Raw genomic sequence first — 24,295 nt, 5'->3', positions numbered from 1 at the left:
CTGCTTTGGTTTGGAGGATGTAGAAAGCAGAGGTCTGCATCCTGATGAAGGCAGACAGTTTTTGATATTTCCAGCAGAGAGCTGCCTTCGATTTTTTTTGTTAAAGCTCCATATCCTCCACTGTCCAGAGTTTTATTTTGTGTCTTTCTGTCCATTCAAAGCTGTGTGTGTAGTGTCATGAACCAAAAACACTCTCAATCCATTTCTCCACGTTCATTTTCCAGCATCTCTCTGAGCCTTACCAAGAACAGGCCGTTTCTGTCGCCGTGTCTTTAAGGCTCATTAATATTCACGACCCCTCTGTTCCGATTGGCTAACCGTTTCGAGAGTGAAACGTGAGACGCCGCGGCCCGGCGGCTACAGGTAGGGAAAACTCTCCGGTAATAAACGACGACGACCGCTCGACCGCTTTGAAAAAAACACTTTGTTAGTCTATTATTTCTTACAGAAATGATAATGAGCGAACCTTTGTGACGCCACAAAGTTACGGAAGTCCAAACGGCTCGTTTAGAGGCTCGCTTTTCTAATATGGATTGTGTGGATTTAGTTTTGATACTTTCACCATGTTTAGATACACATCCAACTCCTTTATCATCACAGAGGAGAGGGAGTCCTGCTTTACATGATGTGGGACTTTACATTTGAACGGACTCTGCTGAGGGTTCAATAGCTAATGAAATAAAAGGGGTGACAGCGGGCGTCCCTGTCGGCCGCCTCTGTCCACGGGAAATGGATCAGATAGTAGACTGTTTGTGTTAATTGATGCCAGGAGGAGAACCGGAGGAGGAGTGAGGAGGAGAACCGGAGGAGGAGTGAGGAGGAGAACTGGAGGAGTGAGGAGAACCGGAGGAGGAGTGAGGAGGAGAACTGGAGGAGTGAGGAGGAGAACTGGAAGAGTGAGGAGAACCGGAGGAGGAGTGAGGAGGAGAACCGGAGGAGTAAGGAGGAGAACCGGAGGAGGAGTGAGGAGGAGAACCGGAGGAGCGAGGAGGAGAACCGGAGGAGCGAGGAGGAGAACCGGAGGAGGAGTGAGGAGGAGAACCGGAGGAGGAGTGAGGAGGAGAACCGGAGGAGCGAGGAGGAGAACCGGAGGAGGAGTGAGGAGGAGAACCGGAGGAGCGAGGAGGAGAACCGGAGGAGCGAGGAGGAGAACCGGAGGAGCAAGGAGGAGAACCGGAGGAGGAGTGAGGAGGAGACGAACCAAAGCAGGAGCTCCACTCTCTCTCTCTGCAGCCCTGAAGGCGAGGAGCCGCTGAGCTGCTTCGGTCCCATGAGCCCGACCTTTAAGGTGATGAACCAATAATCTCCATCACAAGTCCCAAAATAATTTTTGTGATATCTTATGATAGATGCTGTCATTTAGCAAGCAGCATTTAAATGGCTGCATGTTTAATTTTTAAACATCAATATATCATCATCACATTCATGTTGCTGCCTTGGTGTAATTACTGTAAACAACTGAGACAACTGGATCTCACACCAGTGATATTGTTAGTGGTAATGAATTGCATTCCTGGCTCTATTTAGTAGTTTGTTTATTTTATTTTTCTTTATTTTTATTTTATTTTTCTTCTTCATGGATAACTGGCCAATCGTAGACGAGGTGACGTCACCTCCAGATGTTTCCAGCAGCTCCAGTGGAGTTTGATATGAGAAAATGTTTCAGGATGTAAAACATCAGCGGTAAACGTCAGGTTTTGGTGTCAGTCCCTCAGAATCAAAGAGCGAGGGCTTCTTTCTAGAGCCGCCATTTTGCACCAAGAGACGTTCAACAATCATACAGGGAGAAATCCATCGTAGAAGAGGAGAGAGACCAGTTTCTCCACCACAGGAGCAGGAGAGAGACCAGAATGCACTGCAGCAGAGAGACAGGCTGGGTTTGAGTAAGGGGAGACTCTCTCTAGGCTGGAAAAACTCTGAGATAGCTCTGCCATCTCTCTCTCTCTCTCTCCACCTACACATAAAACCCACAGCTGAATCGCTCGGGCAAGTTCACGTCCCTCTGGGGGTTGTCGAAAGGCATTCTGGGAAATGCAGGAAATCAGTAGAAGTGCAGTAAAACCAGACGAGGCAGGTTGAGGGAAAAGTAAAGTACAACACTTCATCACTAAATAACTCCTGGAATGTGTTGCACATCAGACTGAAGAGATCTAGCAGTAGAAGATGTTGGGGGGATTTTTCTGTTGCTTCCGGTCACAAAGAGGAAGTTGCCACTTGCTCCGTTTGCGCTGCTTTGTACCGTAAAGCAATCCAGCAGATTTTAACCCAGTGTGTAAAATGCAGCTGCGATGGTCTGGTTTGTTTACGGTAATTATACTGATTTATTGATGGTCAAATGCTACATAACACCTTTAACATCAGTCTGATGCCATGCTGGCAGTTAGTATCATATCATGTCAACCATGTTGAAAAGTCTTGTCTCTTTCTTGCCGATCCACTAGAAACTCCTCATTCAGTTTTACCCAGTAAGTCCCGTGCATGACGCTGTTCTCCGTGGGAACTGTGGTGGGAGGTGGAGGCTTTCTGTGCTGCTGCGCTGCCCACAACACGAAGCTCTGCTTTCACATTCACTTTCCCACTTTAAAGGATCAGTTCGTTGATTTAGTTCCTCTATATAACTCCTCCTGTAGCTGTTGGACCCACAGACAGTATTGTCTGTAGTTGTTGGACCCACAGACAGTATTGTCTGTTGTTGTTGGACCCACAGACAGTATTGTCTGTAGTTGTTGGACCCACAGACAGTATTGTCTGTAGTTGTTGGACCCACAGACAGTATTGTCTGTTGTTGTTGGACCCACAGACAGTATTGTCTGTAGCTGTTGGACCCACAGACAGTATTGTCTGTAGCTGTTGGACCCACAGACAGTCTTGTCTCCAGTCAGCTGTCAGTTGCTGCAACAACGAGTCCAAACTGTTTGTCAGAATATTCCAGAGAAGCCGTCTGTGTCTCCACAGAGTCGAGAGGAAACAGACTCAGTTCCAGGAAACCACAGAACTATTTTTCTCTGCGCAGCACAGAGCGCTGTGGGGTGAAAGGCGGTTCCCGGCGGAGCGATCCGGTTCCGGACGGTCGGGTCGGATCGTAAACGGTAGAGTTCGGTAGAAGACGATCCGCCGAGCGGAAACGGTCGGTGCCGCCGCTTTCCGGGCCGCGGAGAGAAATACGTCGGTCGCTCTCCGGATCGTTTTCACAAACGGCTTTTCTGGAGATATTCTGACAAACAGTTTGGACTCACTGTACATGGCAGTCACAAATACATTTTAGGTTTCAGTGCTGTTATCCAGCAGGAGCTTCAGTGTCATGAAAACACATATGACAGTATATCATATAAAAACAGGACAGGAGCCTGTTTAAGGACAAACCCTGGATGGTGCTGTGATGGAACCTGTGGCCTCTCTGTTACAGGACAGCTTCTCACCTCCAGGACGTCCCGCCGCCAAACTATACAACACTTTGCTCCCTTTCACCTCCTACTGCAAATTATCCTCTTCCTTAACTTTCACTTTCTGCTTTAAGAGTATGAAGACGCTTTGCTTCTCTCCTGTGTTGGCATCATCTGGCACAGCGTTTCTCAACCTGCGGGTCGGGACACCATGATTTAACGGTTCTGACAAAATATATTTCCAACATATACATTTATTCTCATGTTTTTAATCTTCATGATGAATTCCCTTGTCTTGTGAAATAATGAATATTTGTATCCTGTAGGCTTCTTCTACTGACTTCTACTGACTTCTACTGACCTCCGCTGACTTCTACTGACTCTACTGACTTCTACTGACTTCTACTGACTTCTACTGACTCTGACTTCTACTGACTCTACTGACTTCTACTGACTCTACTGACTTCTACTGACTTCTACTGACTCTACTTCTACTGACCTCCACTGACTTCTACTGACTCTACTGACTTCTACTGACCTCCACTGACTTCTACTGACTTCTACTGACTCTGACTTCTACTGACTCTACTGACCTCCACTGACTCTACTGACTTCTACTGACTTCTACTGACTTCTACTGACCTCCACTGACTTCTACTGACTCTACTGACTTCTACTGACTCTACTTCTACTGACCTCCACTGACTTCTACTGACTTCTACTGACTTCTGCTGACTCTACTGACTTCTACTGACCTCCACTTACTTCTACTGACTTCTACCGACTCTACTTATTTATTTATTTATTTATAGCAGGAAAAAGGAAAATAGAAGGAAAATAGAAGTCATAATTTGGTGACAAAGTCCACCGTTCTGCGACAAAAGGCATCCGGTTGAGAAGTGCTGAGCCAGCAGTGTGCGTGTTGATGCATGTTAGACATGTTTCCTGATGAAATCAACATGCTAAGCTAACAGACTGTCTGTCATTCAGCGTCTTGCTGTGTCTCTACAGGACGAGGTGGAGAGCAGAGTCTCGGCGGACGGCACGTGTACGGTGAGTGTCGGTGTAGAGGAGGGTCGGGGTCAAAGGTCAGCAGCTGGCTCCTAAAGGTCAAAAACATCAACATTTATTTGTAAAGCAGCAGCTCTGCCTGGGGTCCAAAAAAGAAAATGACATACACACCTACATACAAGACAAGATTACACTGATTTAATACAAAGATAAAACATAAAGTAAAACCAGAAGATGTAAAGTTGCATTACATGACTACACCAACTGCTCAGCTCTGTAGGAGAAACACAGCAGACCTGGGATCAGTCAGTTCTCCGGTGTGTTTCTCTGACTTTAACCGTCCGTTGTCTTGATCCTCCTCAGATCACAGAGAGAACCGAGTCTCTGAGGAAAAGGTGAGTCTGGGACGAGCAGCTTCCTGTTACTAAGACAGACAGAAGTAAATAAAACACATAAATGGATGTGGTTTGTTTTGAAATGTAATATTTTGTTCACAGCTTTGATAATATTGTTTCTGTTTAACTGTCATGCCAATATTGAAATTGAATCTTGAATCTTGAAATTGAAATTGATCTGGCATGATAAGAAATATTAACTGTGCTGTTTTAGAGTTCTACTGTTATTAGACATACAGGCATCAGTGACATCAGTGACAGAAACATATGATTCTGTCCTCAAAACATTACTAATATTTTATAAGCAAATGTTTTTAGATGATTCGGTTGGTCGGTAGATAAATAATCTACTTGATGCTGACCCAGGCTCAAGTTATTGCTGTCATAACCATTTATAAACGTATTAATATCAATACGTGAGTTGTCCTGAAATAATACAATGAACAATATTAGCCAGTTAGCCTCACTGACTGCTACATGTCAGTAACGTGAAAAACTGTGGTTCTTTGGCCCCGCCCACTGAGCTTTAACTCAACCAATGAGATTATTTCTGCCTGCAGACTAGAAATGTTTGTAGAACTGAAACTACAATCTGCTTGTTGGACATTTCCAGGATAAACATAAAGAGAAAGAGCAGTGAGATTAGACAGGAAGTCTGATATATGATTGATGTGAAGAGGGGCGGAGCCTGTTCAAAGCCTGGCTGAGACGATGGGACGAACTCTCCCTTCTCTGCTGGACGAGCCCTTGAGCAAGGCACTGAACCCCCAGCTGCTCCAGTGAAGCTGCTCAGGGTCCAACAGAACAGACTGTGGGACTGTGTGGACCTAAGAGTGTAACACCATACAAGAATTATATACAAGTTACCTGCTCTGTTTCTAAACAGTTCTACACATTAGTCCTGCAGACAACTGTTTGTTAAATGTTACACAACAGATCCAGAACAGTATATTTCTAACTCAAAACTCTAATGTTCTCAACCAACAGTTACTGACTAGACTATTCCTTGTAACTTCTGATTGCTCAAATAAAGCAGAACCTTTTCCAAATATTTCCTCTTGGGGATTTAGCCAAAGTTCGTGAGTAGTTTAGCAGGAATGCAATAAAACAACTGGGACTTCTGCAGCTACATCTGTTTCATTATCTGCTCCATTTTGAAAAGCTTTTACCATGAAGTTTCCCTTAATCAAGAACTGTTTCTCTCTTTCTAAAGCACCGGCAGCATAAAGAAGATCCCGCCGCCTGTTGCTGTTTCCAAGATCGACAACCGACTGGAGCAGTACACACAGGCCATCCAGGTAAAACCACATGAGTTCACCTGTGAGCGCTGGGAACCTGTTTCAGCTAGTGGTGCTAACAGATGTTTGTGGAACAACGGGTCCATGAACCCTGGTGGTACTTCCACACACTGCTAACACACGGTGGTTCTTCAAGGAACGCTTTAGGGATATTTTGAACCCTGAGATGCCTGTTGGTTCCCTTTGGCTCTTAGAGGAACCACTAATGAGCGTCTGGTTTTACAGTCTACACCGACTTGATGGGAATGCTGAGCTGACCTAAACCGAACCTGACTTTGTTTCTTCCAGATCTCGTCTAAGGAAGCCAAAGCGGGCAGGCAGGCGCTGCCGGAGCTGCCGAGTCCCACCGAGCCGCTCGCCACCAAGAAGAACCTGTTTGAGGCCGGCGAAGCCTGGAACCAAAACTCCATTAAAGTCGCTCCGTCCAAGGTGAAGGAACAGTGCCTCCATCACAGTTCAGAGGCCCCACTTCTTACTGCATGCTCCATGAACTACTGCTGCTGTTCTGCTCCACTCCCCTGAGGAATTGTTTGGACATTAAAGTTATAAAGGGAGACCAGACAGAAACAGACGTGCGTTCTCTATGGGGCTGATTGACGGATGATGAAGAGAACAGAGGGCTGTATTTTGTTGGCTGTATTTTTTCTTATGTCAAAAGTTGAAACCATTTAAACTTTTTTTTGGATCGTAGTATATGTAATTATCTGTTAACTGTTCAGAGACGGCGAAGGTGAAGCTCGCCTTTTCTATCTCAATTTTCAAAACACGACAGCAACTGATTTCACTGGCACAGAGTTGTACGATGCAGCCACAGTGAAGCTCGTTTTCTTCTCTTTTGTCTGAAGGAGAAAGGCGATAGGAAGCAGCTTGTGCTTATTGAGATCCATTTCTGTTTTTACAGATTATCCACCCGCTTTTTAAAAAAAATGCTATGCTGCCGTTTTGCTTTCCAATTAGAAAAAGAGCAGAGAGTGACGATCCATATATGACCATCTGTTTCTGTCTAAGCAACGCTCTGATGTTAGGGGGTTGACAGATACTTGCCTTTATCTGCAGGTTACATGCAGGATGAGAGGATGTAGTTGGACTTTGCTGATGCACACAAAGCCAGATATGTTTCCATAGTAATGATGGACAGTTCTTCTTGTTTGTGTCAGGATGCAGAGGGTCTAAAAGTGGGCGTGGCCGAGCTCATCAGCCAGTGGGTGAAAGGAAGCCCAGACGGGAGCAGAAACGGCTCCGTCTCCAAACCAGCAGTAAGTCACTTTATCTGAGGAAGATGAACAAAGCAAACCATCTCTATCCAGTCTGTTCTCACCTGGTTCCAATTCTGTGACATTTAATTTCTCTCAACTCTCCTCCTTTTTTTCTCAGTTTTCTCCTCATCTTTCTTCATGTCTGATATCTTCCTTATCTTTCCTTTAGCTAAGGTAACTGCTGTGTTTCATTTGTTTTCTGAATTCACATTATTCTTTGTATCTCTTTCTTTAATGCAACCAAACCCCAGCCTTGTCTCTTATGGTGTGTTTTCAGTAGTAGTCAATGCAAGTCTGCCCCCTTGTGGGGAAATGCCAAACACCAAACTTACACTGCAGCATCATTCAAATCACTCACAAATCACATTCTCATTATAAAGTACATGGATTGATTTTACCAACAGACAGAGATGACAAATGTGTTTTCATGCTTGCAGGAAATAAAACCTGGTGAAGTTTTAAACAAGAAAAACTTATGGGAGAATCTTGGTGACACATTCTGTCCTGGAGGAGAAGGGAAGGTAGGCATCCACACAGCATCCATGAAAAGCAGATTATGAGATGAGAGACTTTCCTCTTGAATGAAACACATGAAACACCAGATGAATGAACTTTGTAAATGTCTGGGAATCTGTCGGTGATAAATCCTGTTCACTGTTAAAACATTATGACTCGATTTCAGGGAAGCCTGTCTGGTAAAAGATATAAATTTGTGGTGACGGGTCACGGCAAGTACGAGAAGGTTCCTGTTGATGATGACGATGGCTTCGGTGAAAACACAAATTACCAGTCAGGTAAGAGTCTTTCAGCCAATCAGTAGCCTCCAGGAAGGATGTTCTAGGATGTTCTAGGATGTGCTAGGATGTGCTAGGATGTTCCAGGATGTTCTAGGATGTTCCCTTCTCCAGCCTGGGTACCATATCATTATAAAAATACTAGCTTTCCTACATCATGGGTGGAAGAAAAGACTGCTCTATACTTAATCTATCCAAAGTTAAAACAAGCCTCATCTTTACAGAGACCTGACAGAACAGATGCAGCTACAAATTCAGTGAAAAGATCAGCTGGTAAAAAAGAAAGTTGTCCTGCTCCCACTCGCCTTCTGACTTTGTAAAAAGCTCATTCTGACCCGGTGAATCTGCAAAGCTAAACTTCATGTTCCCCATTTCACAGTGTAAACAACTGATCTGTGGTGAGACAAGTTATTTAATCGTCTAGAGAGACTGCAGTGAAGTGAATCATGTATTGGATATTGACATTCAGTTTGTCTTCAGTAGTATTTAACACAATGTGGGGATTGTAAGAAGTGTGCACTAGTCCTCAGAGGGAGATGGAGTCAATCAGACTGGAAGTTTAGTTTTTGATCAGCGTACAGCATATTTCCAAATGTGGTTAAAAACAAACATTTAAGAGCCAAACGTCCCAACTAACTTCACCACAGTCTTAAATGTTACTGTGGACTGGATGCTGTAAGTCAAGTTGCATTAGGAAGCTACATCTTGTTTTCTCACAGTAATGTTGTTTGGAGACAGATATTGTGTCTCTGCTGCTGGAACCTTATCTAGAACTTCAACAGAAAATCCTCCAACAGACTGAAATGTTTTTCCAACCAAAGCATTGTGATAAATCTGAAGATCATCACACTTTAAAAAATAATGACACAAGACAACAAGACAATATAGTTTTGCATTTGACTTTTATGCATTTTTGACAATCACACAGTAATCAAAAACAGTTTTAGCTGAAGCATCAATGTAATAAATGGGGCTGGTTAGCTTGTGGGGCTGATGTCCCCTTGACCTCTAATACAAATTCCACATCATGACGGGAATCTGGCGACAAAAAACATTTTAAAAACCAGCAGAGAGACAAAAAGAATCAAAACAACAACAACAACAACAACAACATGCTCACACCTGCTACAGCTGCAGCAAAATCCTCCAGAGCCATGAAACATCTCACTTCACCTACAGCCGGACCTGCTTCACTCCCTCCAGTCCGTCTTCCTACAGCAGCCATGTTGTATCTGAAGACTACTGGAGTTCACCTAGTCCTGAGTCTACATCACTATCATCATCATCATCATCATCACTATCATCATCATCATCATCATCATCATCATCATCATCATCATCCTCATCATCATCATCCTTCAGTTCTATTCAGCTCTTCATCCTTGCTACGATCTAAACTGTACCATATTGTTCGCTGCATGAGTCCTGGAAGATCTACAGCAGAGTGGGAAATTACCATCGGCCACCAGATAAAAAGGCTCGTAAATCTTTGGCAGTGGCTACCAAGTTTGACTACCAGCCACTGTAGCAGGTGACTATCCAGCATGTCATCTCTGTTGGGTGAAAACCTCAGATTTCCAAAATGTCAGCTTTTCAGGAGCTAAGAAAAGAAGCCTTGATTTTAGCTCGATGGTGATGAATTTTTCAGTTTTTCTAATAGGATTTTGAAAGGATTTCATCAGTCCAAGAGGTTGGAGAATTTCCTCAGTCCCACAGAGGAGCATGTAATCCTTCAACTGAAGTGGAAATATGAAAAACACCCAAATTGGAGTTCAGAGGTTTTCACACGACAACAGCGATATGGAAGTCCTGCCCTGCTGTTAAAACCCAGGCTGCTGAACCAGTGAGAGTGGCTGGTTAGTTTTGGCTCCTCCCACTGCTTTTCCATCTAGACAGACACACAGGAACTGCCTGCTGACCAGACCTTCACCTCCGTCCATCTCCGTCTCCATTCACTGTCCATCTGCCCTGTTGTTCCAGGAATGTAAAAGCCCTATTTATTACAAAGAGATTTAAAAAACATCCTACCAGCGGTGAACACTAAGAGCTAGCATTGTTTAGAAAAATAGAAAAAATTTGGAGGAATCTCAGTATCACTTCAGTATCTCAATATCTACATGCATTCAACTGTAAATCCAATCTAGGTAATCGAAGAAAACAAAAAATCTACCTAAATATTGAGGAAGAAAAATGAACATAATTATTGACACATTTCCAGACAGTATGTTTCTAATGTTTCTTTGTTTCTTTGCCTTGTTCTTTTTTCTTTTCTTTTCTGTTAAATCACCAATTGACATTTAATTGTGTTAAAGTGCAAAGACTTATAAAACCTACAGGTAACTGCCAAAATACAGGAAACTATTTTAGTGTTTTAATCGGGTGTTGATTGATTCTACTAGTGTCTGAACTCTATCTGAGGGATGCAACACCTTAAACATTATAAAATTCAAGACATGATTCTGAATTGTTTTAGGGACCAGACCGATGGAAGGATCTGCTTCAGTGTCCTTTGAATTCTTCATTTATTCAAGTGTTTCCTTTATTTAGGCATTTACCTGTGGCTTGATTCAATACATTTCTGTTTACACTAAACAACCAATGAAAACACCTGAAAAATAAGTCTTAATTTGATTTTGGGTTGATTTTTCTTTTAGCATACAGAGTGAAGGACTCTTTGCTGACTAGAGGCTGACCAGGGGATAATCATTATTGGTTTCAATCCTTTTTCCCCTCAGGAATCATCTAGCTCAACCCACTACTGCAGGCACGATTTAATAAAATTCACATTATCTATTCCACTGCAGATATCAAATGGTTTTGTGATGCTCACTTTGTGCCATTCTCTCTTTATCTTCAACATGTTTCCCCTCAATTTATCTGAGGCTCTTCCGCCTCTCTGAGATCATCCGATCTTTCTATCTTAGATAAAATAAAACAGAGAAAGCAATAAAATATTACCTATCAATGCCAAAGATGTTCCTGCATGTTTCTAATAGCATCAGCTCAAGTTACACATCTGTAGTTTTCGATGAACCAAATCCTCTGGCTTTTCTATTGAAATCCTTGCGTTCATCATCCTGAGATTTGCGGTTCATCAGCCCCCGTTCAAACACTGCGGCTATTTTAGTGAGCGGCTTCTCTGCGGCCTCCTTCAGCTTCCTGGCGTCAAAGCGGGGGCTGTACAGAAGAATTGGCAGCCGATTCACAAAAGATGGAACATCTACCTGGCTTTCTTTAGGGGCCTTTTTCTTGTCTGAATCGTTCTTGGTGGTTTTGATTTGCTGCATAATTTTCTCTTTGGTGGAGAACATCTGGAACAAGACGGCATCCCACATCTTCAGCGCCCTGGGACTCTCCTTGTCCTTCACCACCTCCAGACGGGCAGCTTGTTCTGCTGATGTCTTATCAATACTGCCATGATCAGTTTTCTTGTTGCTGCCACTGGGATCAATCTGAGATTTGGCCTCCGACTCTGGAAACATGGGCTCTTCAGGCTCGACCACCATGTGTTTTTTGAGCCGTGACCATCCGCTGAGCTTGGCCTTGAGGCCTTTTGGTTTCTGCGCTGCCTTGGGCTCAGCAGGGGAGACGGACGAATCTGCTGTAACACCCTTCCTGTCAGCAGTTGAAGATGCAGTTGATGTCGCTGACTTCGTAGAGGGCGTGTCTGGGAGGGCTTCCGTCGGAGCAGCTGTGGCTTTGGTCTCCTTGTCTTTTAGTCCAGGTTTTGGCTGAGATGGCGGTGATGTTCCTCTGTTTGGAGATGGAGCTTTGACTGAGACTGAGGCCTGAGGCAGAGAGGCAGGAGTGGCAGAATCAATCACAGCGGCTTTAACTACGGACGGTGTCATGACAGAATCTGCTGGTGGTTCTGCAGGGGAAATGTTCTCTACTGGTGGCTCTGTGGGAGGCTGAACATTACTGCTATGTGTGTTAGTCTGGATGGGAGCGGGGGAAGGTTGTGCAGAATCATTAGTTTCTACAACTGATATCACAGCGGGGTTAGTTTCTATAGAGGCGGATGAAGGTCTTGATGCTGTCTGCTTAGTGGGAGATCGTATTTTTAGAGTAGGTTTGTTAGTCAAAATAGGATCAGAAGAACGGATGGGAGCTCTAGTTTCAACTGTCAGTGAGGAGGGTTTTCCTTCCATAGTGGAGTTTGATGCTGGGTTTGTTTCTATCTGTTTTGTTGGGGAATGTACTTTTACCACAGGACTGCTAGTCAGGATCGAAGTGGCTTTAGTTGTGGGTGGTTTTATGACGGTGTCTATTTCTGGATTTGAGATGCTCCCTATAGTCGACTTGGAAGAGTTCTGAACAGTAGGTGTATTAGTTCGCAGAGGTATACAGGGAAGGTTTGTAAGGTTTTTCATAGTGACTGAAGAGGGTTTCGTTTCTGGAGTATGGCTTAAAGAGTTTGGAATTTGAGAGGACTGAGTCAAGCTTGGAGCATTTATTATAGCAGTGTTACATGCCACAGGCTCTGGGAAAGGGGAAGCTCTTGTTCCAGTCCTGGGTTTAGTAAAGTGTTTAGTTTCTATAGGAGGGCTAAGTGGGGCTTTAACATATCTGGTGGCTTCACCAGGGGGATGAATATTTATAGCAGGGTTATTATTGTCAGTGGGGTGTGTGAGGGGTTGTGCATTTACAGTTTGTGTGTTAATTTTTAGAGATTTGTTTGTTTCAATCACAGATTGCCTAAACTGTTTCACTTCAACATGAGGACTCACTAACCCATTTACAGATGGTTGGACATTATCAGCGGACATGATTTGGCTAGACCATGTAATGGGTTTTACATTGATACTAGGTGTGTTGGCTGTTGTAAACCCGGGGGAAGGAGACATTCTTGTCTCAGTCATAGCTTTTACAGAGTGTTTACTTTCTACAGTGGGGTTTACTAAAGGTCTATTGTCTATACTGGGCTGGGTAAAAGAGGATTGTTCATTTACAGTGTTTTTATTAGTAAGTCTAGGCTCAGGTGTTACAGACGCTCTGTGCTCAACAAGTTGTTTACCCTCTGCTTTGGAGTTTGTGTAGGATCTTGTTTGAGCGATACAGCTGGAAGGTTTTGGATCGATGATCGGCTTTCTAGCTGATCGAGGGTCTGATCTTAACTGAGGGCTTTTTGGTGGGACATACCTCATGGTAGGGCTAGATGGTATGGAAGGTTTACTGGCCTGCATAGTTTCAAATGTTGGTTTGCTGCTCACTCCTGTTTCTGTGCTATACTTCATAGGCAGAATAGTTTCTGTATGAAGCTTGTTGGGGAATTTGGTTTCAGCAGCAGGAATACTGTGAAGACTGCTGCTTAGATTGGATTTCTTTGACTGCAGTGTTTCTGTAGTAGACCTACCAGGTAGAAGAGTCTCTACACTTCCTGGTTGTCCAGGTGAAATAGCATCTATGGTAGAGTTGCTGATAGGTGGCATTCCTGTGGAAGGTTTGTTAGACAGTTTGGTTCCACTGCTAGGTGTGTTTGGTACTGTGTTTTCTTTTGAAGGATTAGAAACTAGTTTTGGTTCAATAATAGATTTACTTTGAATGTTTTCTGGCATAGTAAATGTGCTGGGAAGATGTTCTGCTGGTGTTTTCCTGGGCAGTAAACCTGCTCTTCCTATGGTGGGGTTTTGTTGCAGTTCAGTTTCTGCTGTTGAGTTGCAGACTCTGTTTGCTTCAACAGCATTATGACTGGAGAGCTTGGTGTCTATGTTTGATTGGCTGGGCAGTATTGGTTCTTTAGCAGGGATGTTAAGTCTGGCATCAGTTGCAGGCTTGCCAGCTGTAGCTTCTGTCGTGGGTCTGCTTGAGTTTGTGGAGAGAGCACTCCCTCTAACCACTTTATTGTGGTAATTGGAATTGGATCCTACGCTGCTTGGAAGTACATTCTCACTGCTAGTTTTGCTGGGCTTTTTGGGCTCTTGGGTGGGTATATTAGGTAAGATCTTCTCTAAAGGAAATGTAATGTCCGAAATGTTGGGTGATTTGGTTGCAGTGATGGATAGGCCAGGGAGTTTTGTTTCTGTGGTAGGTTTGCCCGGTAAGCTCCTATCTACAGTATCTACACTTGGTACCTGAGAAGGTTTGATTGAAGAACTTGGCCCACGCAAACGTTTGTTGGGGATTTTCTTTTCTACTGAAGGGTTTCTGTGAATTTGAGTTTCTAAAGTGGGCTGCTGTTGTAGAATTTCTGTGTTTTGCTTGGCTGCAAATACAGAACATACAGCTGCTGTGACAGGCTCATGTGGAAAGACGGATCCTGTGGTAGAGAGGCTTGGCTCTTTAGAAAACATATTTGAGAATTGGGGCTCAGTGTTTGTTTTGCCTGGGACATATTCTGCATTAGCAGCCATGCAAGGCAAATTGCTTTTCATGTTTGTCTTGTTGGGTAGAACAACCTCTGTGCCAGCTTTAATGTGTTGCTTCACTTCTTCCCTTTGTTTGGGTAAGACAGCCTCAGCGGCTGCTTTACTGGGCAGTGGTGTCTCTAAAATCGGTTTGGTGGACTGTTGCATTCCTAAGACAAGCAGACCATCCATGGTGGCCTTCCCACAGAGTTTGGCATCTATTAACTTTATGGCAGGAGATTCAACAATAGGGTTTGTGCGGTCACTGAGCTGTTTAACAGGCTTGGCAGTGAGTTGAACATCAGGAACATGCTCTGCTGACAGATTGACTCCACCAGTTTTTTTACACCGGACAGGAGGACACAGTTTGTGAGCCAACTCTGTTTTCCCTGACTGTTGTGGTGCATTTGCCACCTTAGGTTTTCTTTTATCGTTTTTATCAGCTTGAGGACTTGGTATTGTGGGTGTTTTCTCAAGATCGTCAGCTTTCTCAATGACATTTATTGCATTTGCACTATGCTGACTTTTTGCATTTGAATTTTGCTTATCTACTTTCACTGGGAGGGAGGGAGAATTTGACAGACCGCTGCCATCAGTCAGACATGGAGTTGTATTTAACGATGCCTCTATTGGAAATAGTGCCACGCTTTGTGTGTGTACCTCACCTGCTTTAGGTATTGGTATTGGAGCCTCAGAGTATGAGGCTTTTGGTGCGGATACTTCACTTGTGGGCTGTTGCATACTGTTCTGTGCCAAGCCAAGTGGAAACTCAGGCTTTATTGTGTCCACACTAGATGTTTTAATTGTTTGTATTCCATTACTGTGAGCTTCAAATTGACTTTCTCCAAACATGTCTTTAAGTGTGACCGTCTGTTCAGTTAGAAGGTCAGAGTCCCTTGTAGCTGAAGGTGGCTGTGAGGCTTCCATCGAAGAGGGAACAACTTGATGTTCATTAAGATGTTTAGTTGCTTCAGAGTTTGAGACATGAGATCCATTTACTGCTCCATCAGACTGTGCTTTGTTTGAAGGTGATTCATTAACCATGGGCTCTACAGGGCTGAAATATGTTGTTTTAGTCCTGATCCCACCGTAGGCAACATATTCAGCTGGAGTAAGCCCATAATATGTTGACCGTGATTTGGGCTTTGAGGATGCTAATGACATTTGAGATCCTAATAATGACGTCAAAGACTTGCGTGCTTCGACCACAGGAGAGCCGGGCGGTTGATAACTGAGTGACAGGGGGTTTGGACTTGGTGGTGCTTGCATTAAAATCACTGGTATAGAGTCGAGATTTGAAGTCTTTGGTATAGTAGGGAGAAAAGATGGAGGCTTTGGCTCATGTGAAGCTTCAGCTTCTGAAACTTGATCTGTTTTTAGTTTTGGGGTGAAAGGTTCTGTCAGTGGTAGTTTGACCACGGTCAGGTCGTGTGCAGCCATACTTGGTGCTAAATTCTCTCTGGGTGACATCTTAGCATTGGCACTGCTTGAATTTATTGTACTCCTTCCAAGATGTTGAATCTCACCATTATAATCACCATTATAATCACTAGGTTGTTCTGGAGAGTGTTTGTTGGGACTAGTGTGATCAATTCCAGTCTGAGTCAGTTCTTCTGCAGCAGTGGGAGGTTTACTCATACTGCTAGCTTGCATTGCTGGTTTGTATCTTGGAGCCTCCTTGCTAACAGCAAGAACTTCCAAATCTTGGGATGAGGCGAAAGCAGGACTCGCAGCAAATAAGAGCGGGTTAGGTTTTGATATTTCAAAAATGGGCGTGGATCCTCGGAAGGGTGTGCAGGACGGGGTCTTAGGTCTCCCAGATGGGGTTCTGGACACTGGAGATTTCTGATCAGTTTTCAGCACTGACACAGCTGTTTTCTCCCTGTGTATGGTAGATAATGATGCCCCCTGGTAGGATGCGTTTATTGCTGTGAGGTCCTGAATTGAGGGAGGCTTAGAGATCTCATAGAACGTTGCCTTGGACGTATAAATCCTTGTTTGTTGGGCATCAAGCCTTTTCTCTTTCCCTGCTTCAACCAGTGATATCTTTGAGCCGATCATCTCAGGAGGCATCTGACTTGCAATGGAACTGCCATTACTAGCACTCATGGCAGTCAAAGACGATGTCTGGCTTGGAGCCTTGTCCTTTGACTCGGTGTTTGTCTCCCTCTGGCTGGGAATAAAAGGCATTTGAGTATTTGAAACTGATAGCAGTACTGGAGCAGGAGGAAGGTCTGAAACTTGAGGAGGTGCCAGGCCCGGGCCGCTGCTGGGGGCGGCTGGGGACAAGGTCAGGGAGTGAGTTGATATTTTAGGACTGGACTGGAGCACAGGGCCTGGTACTGTTGTGACCGACCCATGGGAATTTGGTGTCATGGTCAAATTAAAAGGAGGAGGAGGAGGAGGTAGCGCCAGTACCTGCTCAGGTGGGGGTGGGGGTGAGGCCGAAGGTGGTGTCATGAAAGGAGTTACATCATCAAATAAAAAAGAGGAGCACTCATACAGCGGAGCCACCTGCTCTCTGATCTGAGGAGCGTAGGACTGTGGGGGGAAGCTGTCAGTTTGGCCATAGGGACTGCTCCGAGGGTGAGGGAAGGGAGAGGTGGAGTGATTATAGACGGAGCCGAAGGGGAAACTGGACACCGAAGAGTCCACAACGAAGGCTGAATCCGGTGTCCTTGGCGGGCTGGACTGGTCGCTGTGCTCAAGGTCTGTGCTCGCCTCGTTGACAGGCGACAAACAGGAGCGAAAGGGGATCGGCGTCTGGGAGGGGCCGCCTTTTTTCTTAGCTCTCTTCTTCTTAAGTTTCTGAAGCCTCGCATTGTCTTTGCCCGGTTTTGGTAGTAAGGGTGGAGGATACTGCTGGGAAAGGTCAGGCTCCAGCCCGTTACTGTAGCTGACTTCCATCAGCATCTCAAACTCCTGGAAGACAGAGGAGACACATCAGTCTACTGCTAACCTTCAACCAAACATCACCTTGGCACCGAAGCAGCACAAACATAAAACAATATAATAACTTCTCGAAACTTTGCTAAATAGAAGCTTGTCATACGATGTTTGGTTACCAGTAGTTATGAGGAACGCACCATCATGTTGGAGTGACAACAAAACAAAAGACTGTAGTATTATCAGCAGAACTTATCTACAGACTGGAATTATAAAACTGCTTTGGCATTTGCTTTTTGGTCCTTTTGGCTGATCTTTCTAGAAGCATCTTGAAACTCCCATGTGTGGAGAGTTTTAGGCCAGAAAGTGGGTTTTAAAGCCAGAAATCTCAGCAGCTGGTCAAGTAATCATTGAATCATTGGTATTGATCAGCAACCCATCAACCCCTGCATATATATTATGGTCACAGAAATTAGGCACTTTTTTTTGTCAAGAACGAAGAGACGATAATGTTATTTTCTTTTGTTTTGTTGTCAAACCTCCATCATGGCGGTGTATTCCTTGTAACCGTCGGTATTCACTCTCCAAACCTTCTTCAACAGGCTTGTATTGTTTTTTTATTGCAGCTATTTGACTTCAGTCATCAACTGTAGATGTAGATTAGATGAGTGTAAATGCTAATATTAGTTATTTTTCCTTTTCAGCGGGACAATTCCATGAAGATTTGTGAAAAACACATTGGACATTCAAGGAATTTTGGATTATATAAAAAATGTCTTCAATATTGCACACATTATCACTTTCCATTGCCATTCTCTGCATTTCAGTTAACAAATTTCCAAACGCTTGTAATAGTTGACTATACCAACACACTGTCATTCTACATCATCATTAGAGAATAAGTAATAAAGTAAAACAGTGAGTCTTTACTACGTTTATATTGGACAGTCTCATTCATTTTGTCCTGTGAATAATTTCTCATCTCATTTTACTAGTTATTATATAAATCTCCCTACAAAATGAAATAAAGTCAATCAAAAAGATTCCTGCTGTTTGATTCCTCCATCCTGTAACTGTGATGACTGTCTGTCTGATGTGTGTGCAGGTGAGCTTCAGTATGAACAGAACTGACTTCACTGCTAAAGGCTTTACAAGGCTGTGAGCTCTCAGGACAACAGACTCATTAGCAGGTTTCACCCTAATGAGATCTTAAAGGTGTTGTGCGGCTTCGCCAAACGCCACTAATGGAAATAGAAAGGCATGTAAGCTGTTGCTTATGGCCAGGCTACTTTGAAATGATGACAAATTAGTCATGAAAATAGTCTCCCAAGGAGAATGTCTAATTTAAAAACGACCTCTGTAGGAAATAAACTAAACCCCTGGGAAGCTGACTGACACTCACAGGATTTTAACTGCTCAGCTTACATTTACATTTTAGGCATTTAGCTGATGCTCTTATCCAGAGAAACTTACAATGAGGGCAGCAGTAAACTAGGCCTAAACAAGCAACCAACGGTAAGGAGGTCAAAGGTCAGAATCATAATGAACTGACATGAAATGTAACAGACATTCCTGTGAAGCCGGAGTGATCAGATTAGACAGAGAAGTGCAAGGAAGAGAAAAGAGAGAAACTGGAGCTGAGGGAGGGAAAACCTTCAGCCACACACTGAAAGCATACATGTTGGGTTTTCACAAAAGCAATATTGATGTTAAAAGTGTGATGAAGTGTTTTGATTGGCCATTGGCTTTGTTGCTTGTAAATGACACTGTCGTTTCGTTGTCTTGAATTGTTCCCTTTATGAATATGGGAGTATGTCTGGGTGACACTAAAGGTCTGAGGTCTAATTTTAGCCGAGGGAAATAAGAGCAAACATCATGACACCGAGCAGCTGCTGCCCGCCGTCCTGCAGCTCAGAAACCGCCTCAGTCTGCTGGAAACCAATCTGAGGCCCAAATCCTCTCCGAGCTGCTGGCAGCAGCAGCCTCATTATACCTCACCCTGTTTGGCATTTCAGAACCATCATTACCTCAAAATCTAATTAACTTCATGTTAGCACCAGTTTGTTCTGAGAAGAGCAGGAGCGTGTTTTCAGTTTCTCAAACTTTGACTTGAATATTGGAAGTTCTGCTGAATAGAAATGCGTCTTGTAAGCTGGGGTCTTTGTCTTGAAATGAAAACGCTAACAGCAAAACATTTACATGAACCTTTTTTTCAAAGTGACTCCTGCAGTCAGTGGGACAGGGAAGCCTGCTGACACATGAGAGCTCCGCCTTTTAAGGCTCTGGGTCGGATATCTGGGACGCTTCCATTGGAGCAGCTCAAAAGAGGAAAGTATAAGATTAGCTTTGCAATAAAACTGTGCCATGACCTCAACCAGTCGGCTTTACAGAACTCAATTAAACAACAATATGGAGGACAAGCTGTTAATTCACCATGTGATTGATCAGTTCACTGCTACATTCTGAATTTGAGCAACACTTACCTGGAGGTGGATGCAGAATTTGTTTGTTTTTTTGCAGAATGGGCTGGAAAGCAAACAATAGTTCACAGTAAGAGTTCAGCTACAGAGACAATTTGTTTATATACTGTTCACATCAATGCTGCTTCACTAAAAGTGAATAATAAGGCCAAGGAAATAAAATTATATTCAATATGCTGTGCAGGTTTTGGTAATCATTCACTCTTCCATACATTTATCTATCATGGTGCAAAATTGTGCAGAAACACACAACATGGTTAACATTGCAAACTATTATCCTCATGGACATCATGTTTAATATGCATCATGCTTTTAAGATTTCAGATCGTGCAATTGCCAAATCCCCTGCAGCGTCTGCAGGTGAGCGCCGTGCCGCTGGTCAGGAACCAGCTGCAGAACCACCAGCTTGTCAATCAACAGAGTTTGACCGGTTTACCTTCGCTGAGTATCTGGACAAGCTGCTGTCTGCTTGTTAATCCCGGCCCGCAGTGCCACAGGGCCGTCTCATCCTGAAGTGAACCGGAGCCTCGGGGAGCGAGCCACCGCGCCCGCGGCCGCTCCAAAAATAAAACTGTTGCCTTCAGTGCGTGTGGCAGTGACAGTCTGACCCGGCCGGGGGTTTCCAGCCACCTGAGACGGGCGAGCTGCAGCCCCTACAGGCGGCTGCTCAGCTCAGCAGGCTGCAGGCGGGCAGCGTGACGCTCAGGGCCTTCGGACCAGACTTTAACATTAACTAACGTTAGAGAGGATTTAACCACGTTACATTTACACCTGCCATCACCTGCCGTCTGTGGCTTCCACTCTGGAAGTATGATTCAACTTAACGTACCGCTCTTCCTCTATGGTATTTATTTTTGTGGGCAGATGGAGGCTACAGGTGGGAGCAGCAGGCTCGTCACCAGAAGGTCGCTGGTTTGAATCACCGGTGGGAAAATCTGGATGGGAGAGTGAACATATAACACTCTTCCCTCTGGAGAGTGGGAAGAGTGTGCCACTAGCAGAAGACTGTGTTGTACTGGTCAGCTGCCAGTAGAAGCCAGTAGAGACTGTGTTGTACTGGTCAGCTGCCAGTAGAAGCCAGTAGAGACTGTGTTGTACTGGTCAGCTGCCAGTAGAAGCCAGTAGAGACTGTGTTGTACTGGTCAGCTGCCAGTAGAAGCCAGTAGAGACTGTGTTGTACTGGTCAGCTGCCAGTAGAAGCCAGTAGAGACTGTGTTGTACTGGTCAGCTGCCAGTAGAAGCCAGTAGAAAACTGTGTTGTACTGGTCAGCTGCCAGTAGAAGCCAGTAGAGACTGTGTTGTACTTTGAAATAGAGGGAGAAGTCGTGTTAGACAACAGGCAGGCAGGTTTATTCAGCTGATTACTATTTATAATCTGATCAGAGCAGACTGAGCAGCTTCCCGTCCGTCTGTCCAGCTCTCAGATGTTACTACTAATATTACTTCTGACTTCCTGTCCCAGCTGCTTTTTGTTCCTAGTTGAATCTGTACACAGAGCTTTGCTGCATGTTGATGGAAACAAACTGTATTTACAGGCTGGTGTTAATGCGGCCTGATGCTGTTTATCCAGTTCAGCTGCATCCAGACTGGAACTGGATCCACGCAACATAAACCTTCAACGAACATCTGGGTTCATTTCCCAACTCAGGACAACAATCTTTCAGCAGTGCATAAGTTTTAATGTTCAGTGAAAGTTGTTTGACTTGTTTGACCATGACCCAAACCAGACCAAACTGTTTTAGTTGCCCAAACGTAACCGAAGTATTCAGATGTGAATTTGGCACATGTGCAGTGAGAGTTCCTGCAGCTGGGCATGAGGGAGCCTGCTGGGTTTCACCAGTGAAGAGACGGTTCACTGCTCAGAGCTTCAGCTGGAGAATCTCAACAGGTTTTCTGAATTAAACATGAAAAGTCAAGTCAAGTCAAATTTTATTTATACAGCACATTTCATACACAGGGCAACACAATGTGCTTTACATAAAAAGACAAGACAATCGCAACACAATCATAGAAGTGCAAGTGCAGAAGATAAACAGGTGTCAGAATATGCAAATGTCAAAATATACAAAACACACACACACACGCCCACACATACACACACACACACACACACACACACACACACACACACACACACACACACACACACACACTAGCCAATGCAGAGATCTAAGAACAAGTGTAATGTGTTCAGACTTTTTAGTTCCGGTGAGAACGCGTGCAGCCGCATTTTGAATGAACTGTAGTCGCCGCACAGCTGATTTTGGGAGGCCGGTGAAAAGACCAGTACAGTAGTCTAGTCTGCTTGTTATAAATGCATGGATTCATTTCTCAGAGTCTGATTTTGGTAGAAAGCCCCTTAGTTTTGAAACTAACTAACTAACTGCTGCTGCACCAACAGGGATGTGAAGTCATTTGTGTTTCTTGGTTGGTTAAAGTGAACATCACACACTCATGTGCTGAGGTTGAACCGTCCATCTTTTCACTCTCTCTCCACTGGGAAATGGTCCAATGAGGAAGAAATGCCAAATAAAATCTTCAAGAAAAACAAAAAATTCTTACTTTCTAACTATCTTAACCCATCAGTGTCCACGGTGGAAATGTGAAATTCCCCTTGCAGGACTTAAAGTGAGAGTTAAGCTGAGCACAAATCGGTCACTGTGAGGCCGGCTGGTTTTCTTAATGTAATATTTTAGTCACAAGGGCTCTCTGATTTTAGCAGTTTTCACCAAAAAACTAGTGTAAACAGGTTCCCATGATCACATGTTCAACATTTTTTTTACTTACATGGGGGCCAGATAGACTCAAGCAAAAATCAATTATAAAAATGATTCTCCAATGTGTCTTCAGGGAGAAGTGATGGGAAAAGCAGCTCCATGCGTTTCTATGGGTTTTGGGGATGAATGTATTCAAATGAGCCTCTGTACCTTTTTTAATGTGTGCCAACCACTGAAACACACACACACACACACACACACACACACACACACACACACACACGCGCACGCACACACACTTTCTATAGGCTTGTTTACAAACACATTTGATCTTGTGTAAAATGCCATGTTTTTTTGATTTTCAATAAAAACACCTCTTGAAAAACAGGTTAGGAATTTCAGATCTTCATTATTTTTTCTACACACATGATCTGGGCTCTGACAATATATATTCCAAAAGAAAATCAAATATGTGTTGCTTTATCTTGGCACAGTATTGGGATTGATCAGACTTTAGAGCCATTTATGTAGTGTTCCTATGGGAATTCCAATATCAATAAAATATTTTAAATCTCAATTTTTCACCCCAACTCAACATCTCTACCACTTTGTGTGTGAATATATATTGTCAGAGCCCAGATCATGTCTGTAGAAAAAATTATGAAGATCTGAAATGCCTAACCTGTTTTTCAAGAGGTGTTTTTATTTTTTGCTCATTGCTCATGAATTTTTGCTCATTTGAATACATTCATCCCCAAAACCCATAGAAACGCATGGAGCTGCTTCTCCCATCACTTCTCCCTGAAGACACATTGGAGAATCATTTTTATAATTGATTTTTACTTGAGTCTATCCGGCCCCTAAGTGAAAACATTTTTCTGAACATGTAACCATGGGAACCTGTTTACACTAGTTTTTTTGTGAAAACTGATAAAATCAGTCAGACAGCCCTTCTGACTAACTACTAAAAATATTATGATACAGAAATGGCTGTTATCTAAAGAACTGAATTTCAAGAATATGTGCTTTGATCTGGCATAAATCTGATATTTAGTATGTTAAATTAATGTTAAACACATTTTTGTAAATTTTTGATAATCTAAAAAAACAACAACTTTGTCTACCAATAAAGGCATGAAGAATGTGTGAAATAAACATGTTCTCTCTTTCTCTGAGTGAATTTCTGTCAGGCAGGCAAGTCCTTCACTCTCTTCAGCCTGTTTTCACTTTGCTTCTGACATCATTTCTGAAATAAATAAATTAAATAAATTAAATAATTGCTTCAATTAAATAATTCCAGGACGACTTCTCATGTTCAAGTTCAACCGTTTACTGAAGAACTTTCTCAAGGAACGGTCAATCAACACAAAAGCCACGCCCACTCAGGGCGATAAACCAACAGACTGACAGAATCATTCATTACACATGACTTCTGATTGGCTGATCTGACTACAGGCTCTCTGGACTCTCCTACCCACAATGCCTCTGATGCTGCAGGGACACAGAAGAAGAAAGGAAACCAGGCTGAACTTTGGGAACAAACGGGTTAAATCTGTTTCTTATCACCTGACAGCAGGTCAACATTTCACCTTGTTCCTTTCCTTTAGGGAACAGGCTTCATATTCAGAGTCTTTCTGAATCATATACATTCAATTAATCTTTACAACTAAAAAAAAAATAAACATTTAGTAAGTTAAAGTTTTATTATTCAAATCAAACGAGTAAAGA

General features: G+C 43.5%; 1 protein-coding gene across 1 annotated transcript in view; it reads left to right on the top strand.

Moving 5' to 3' along the window:
- LOC139929663 (uncharacterized) overlaps positions 1 to 18,237 on the top strand; it is a 28,040-nt gene extending 9,803 nt beyond the window's left edge. The window contains exons 7-16 of the mRNA XM_078284517.1: positions 866 to 1,288; positions 2,442 to 2,465; positions 4,395 to 4,436; positions 4,758 to 4,789; positions 6,003 to 6,087; positions 6,376 to 6,516; positions 7,245 to 7,343; positions 7,781 to 7,864; positions 8,026 to 8,137; positions 18,075 to 18,237. Coding sequence (XP_078140643.1) covers positions 866 to 1,288; positions 2,442 to 2,465; positions 4,395 to 4,436; positions 4,758 to 4,789; positions 6,003 to 6,087; positions 6,376 to 6,516; positions 7,245 to 7,343; positions 7,781 to 7,864; positions 8,026 to 8,137; positions 18,075 to 18,100 — 1,068 coding nt within the window. The 3' untranslated portion in view covers positions 18,101 to 18,237. The remainder of the gene's footprint in view (positions 1 to 865; positions 1,289 to 2,441; positions 2,466 to 4,394; positions 4,437 to 4,757; positions 4,790 to 6,002; positions 6,088 to 6,375; positions 6,517 to 7,244; positions 7,344 to 7,780; positions 7,865 to 8,025; positions 8,138 to 18,074) is intronic.
- Positions 18,238 to 24,295: the final 6,058 nt, after the last annotated feature.

Source organism: Centroberyx gerrardi, chromosome 1 (assembly GCF_048128805.1).
Source record: "Centroberyx gerrardi isolate f3 chromosome 1, fCenGer3.hap1.cur.20231027, whole genome shotgun sequence".
In the NCBI taxonomy this organism is placed as follows: Eukaryota; Metazoa; Chordata; class Actinopteri; order Beryciformes; family Berycidae; genus Centroberyx; species Centroberyx gerrardi.
The sequence above is the reverse complement of the archived record's forward strand: the minus strand, read 5'-3'. Positions and strand labels throughout refer to the sequence as shown.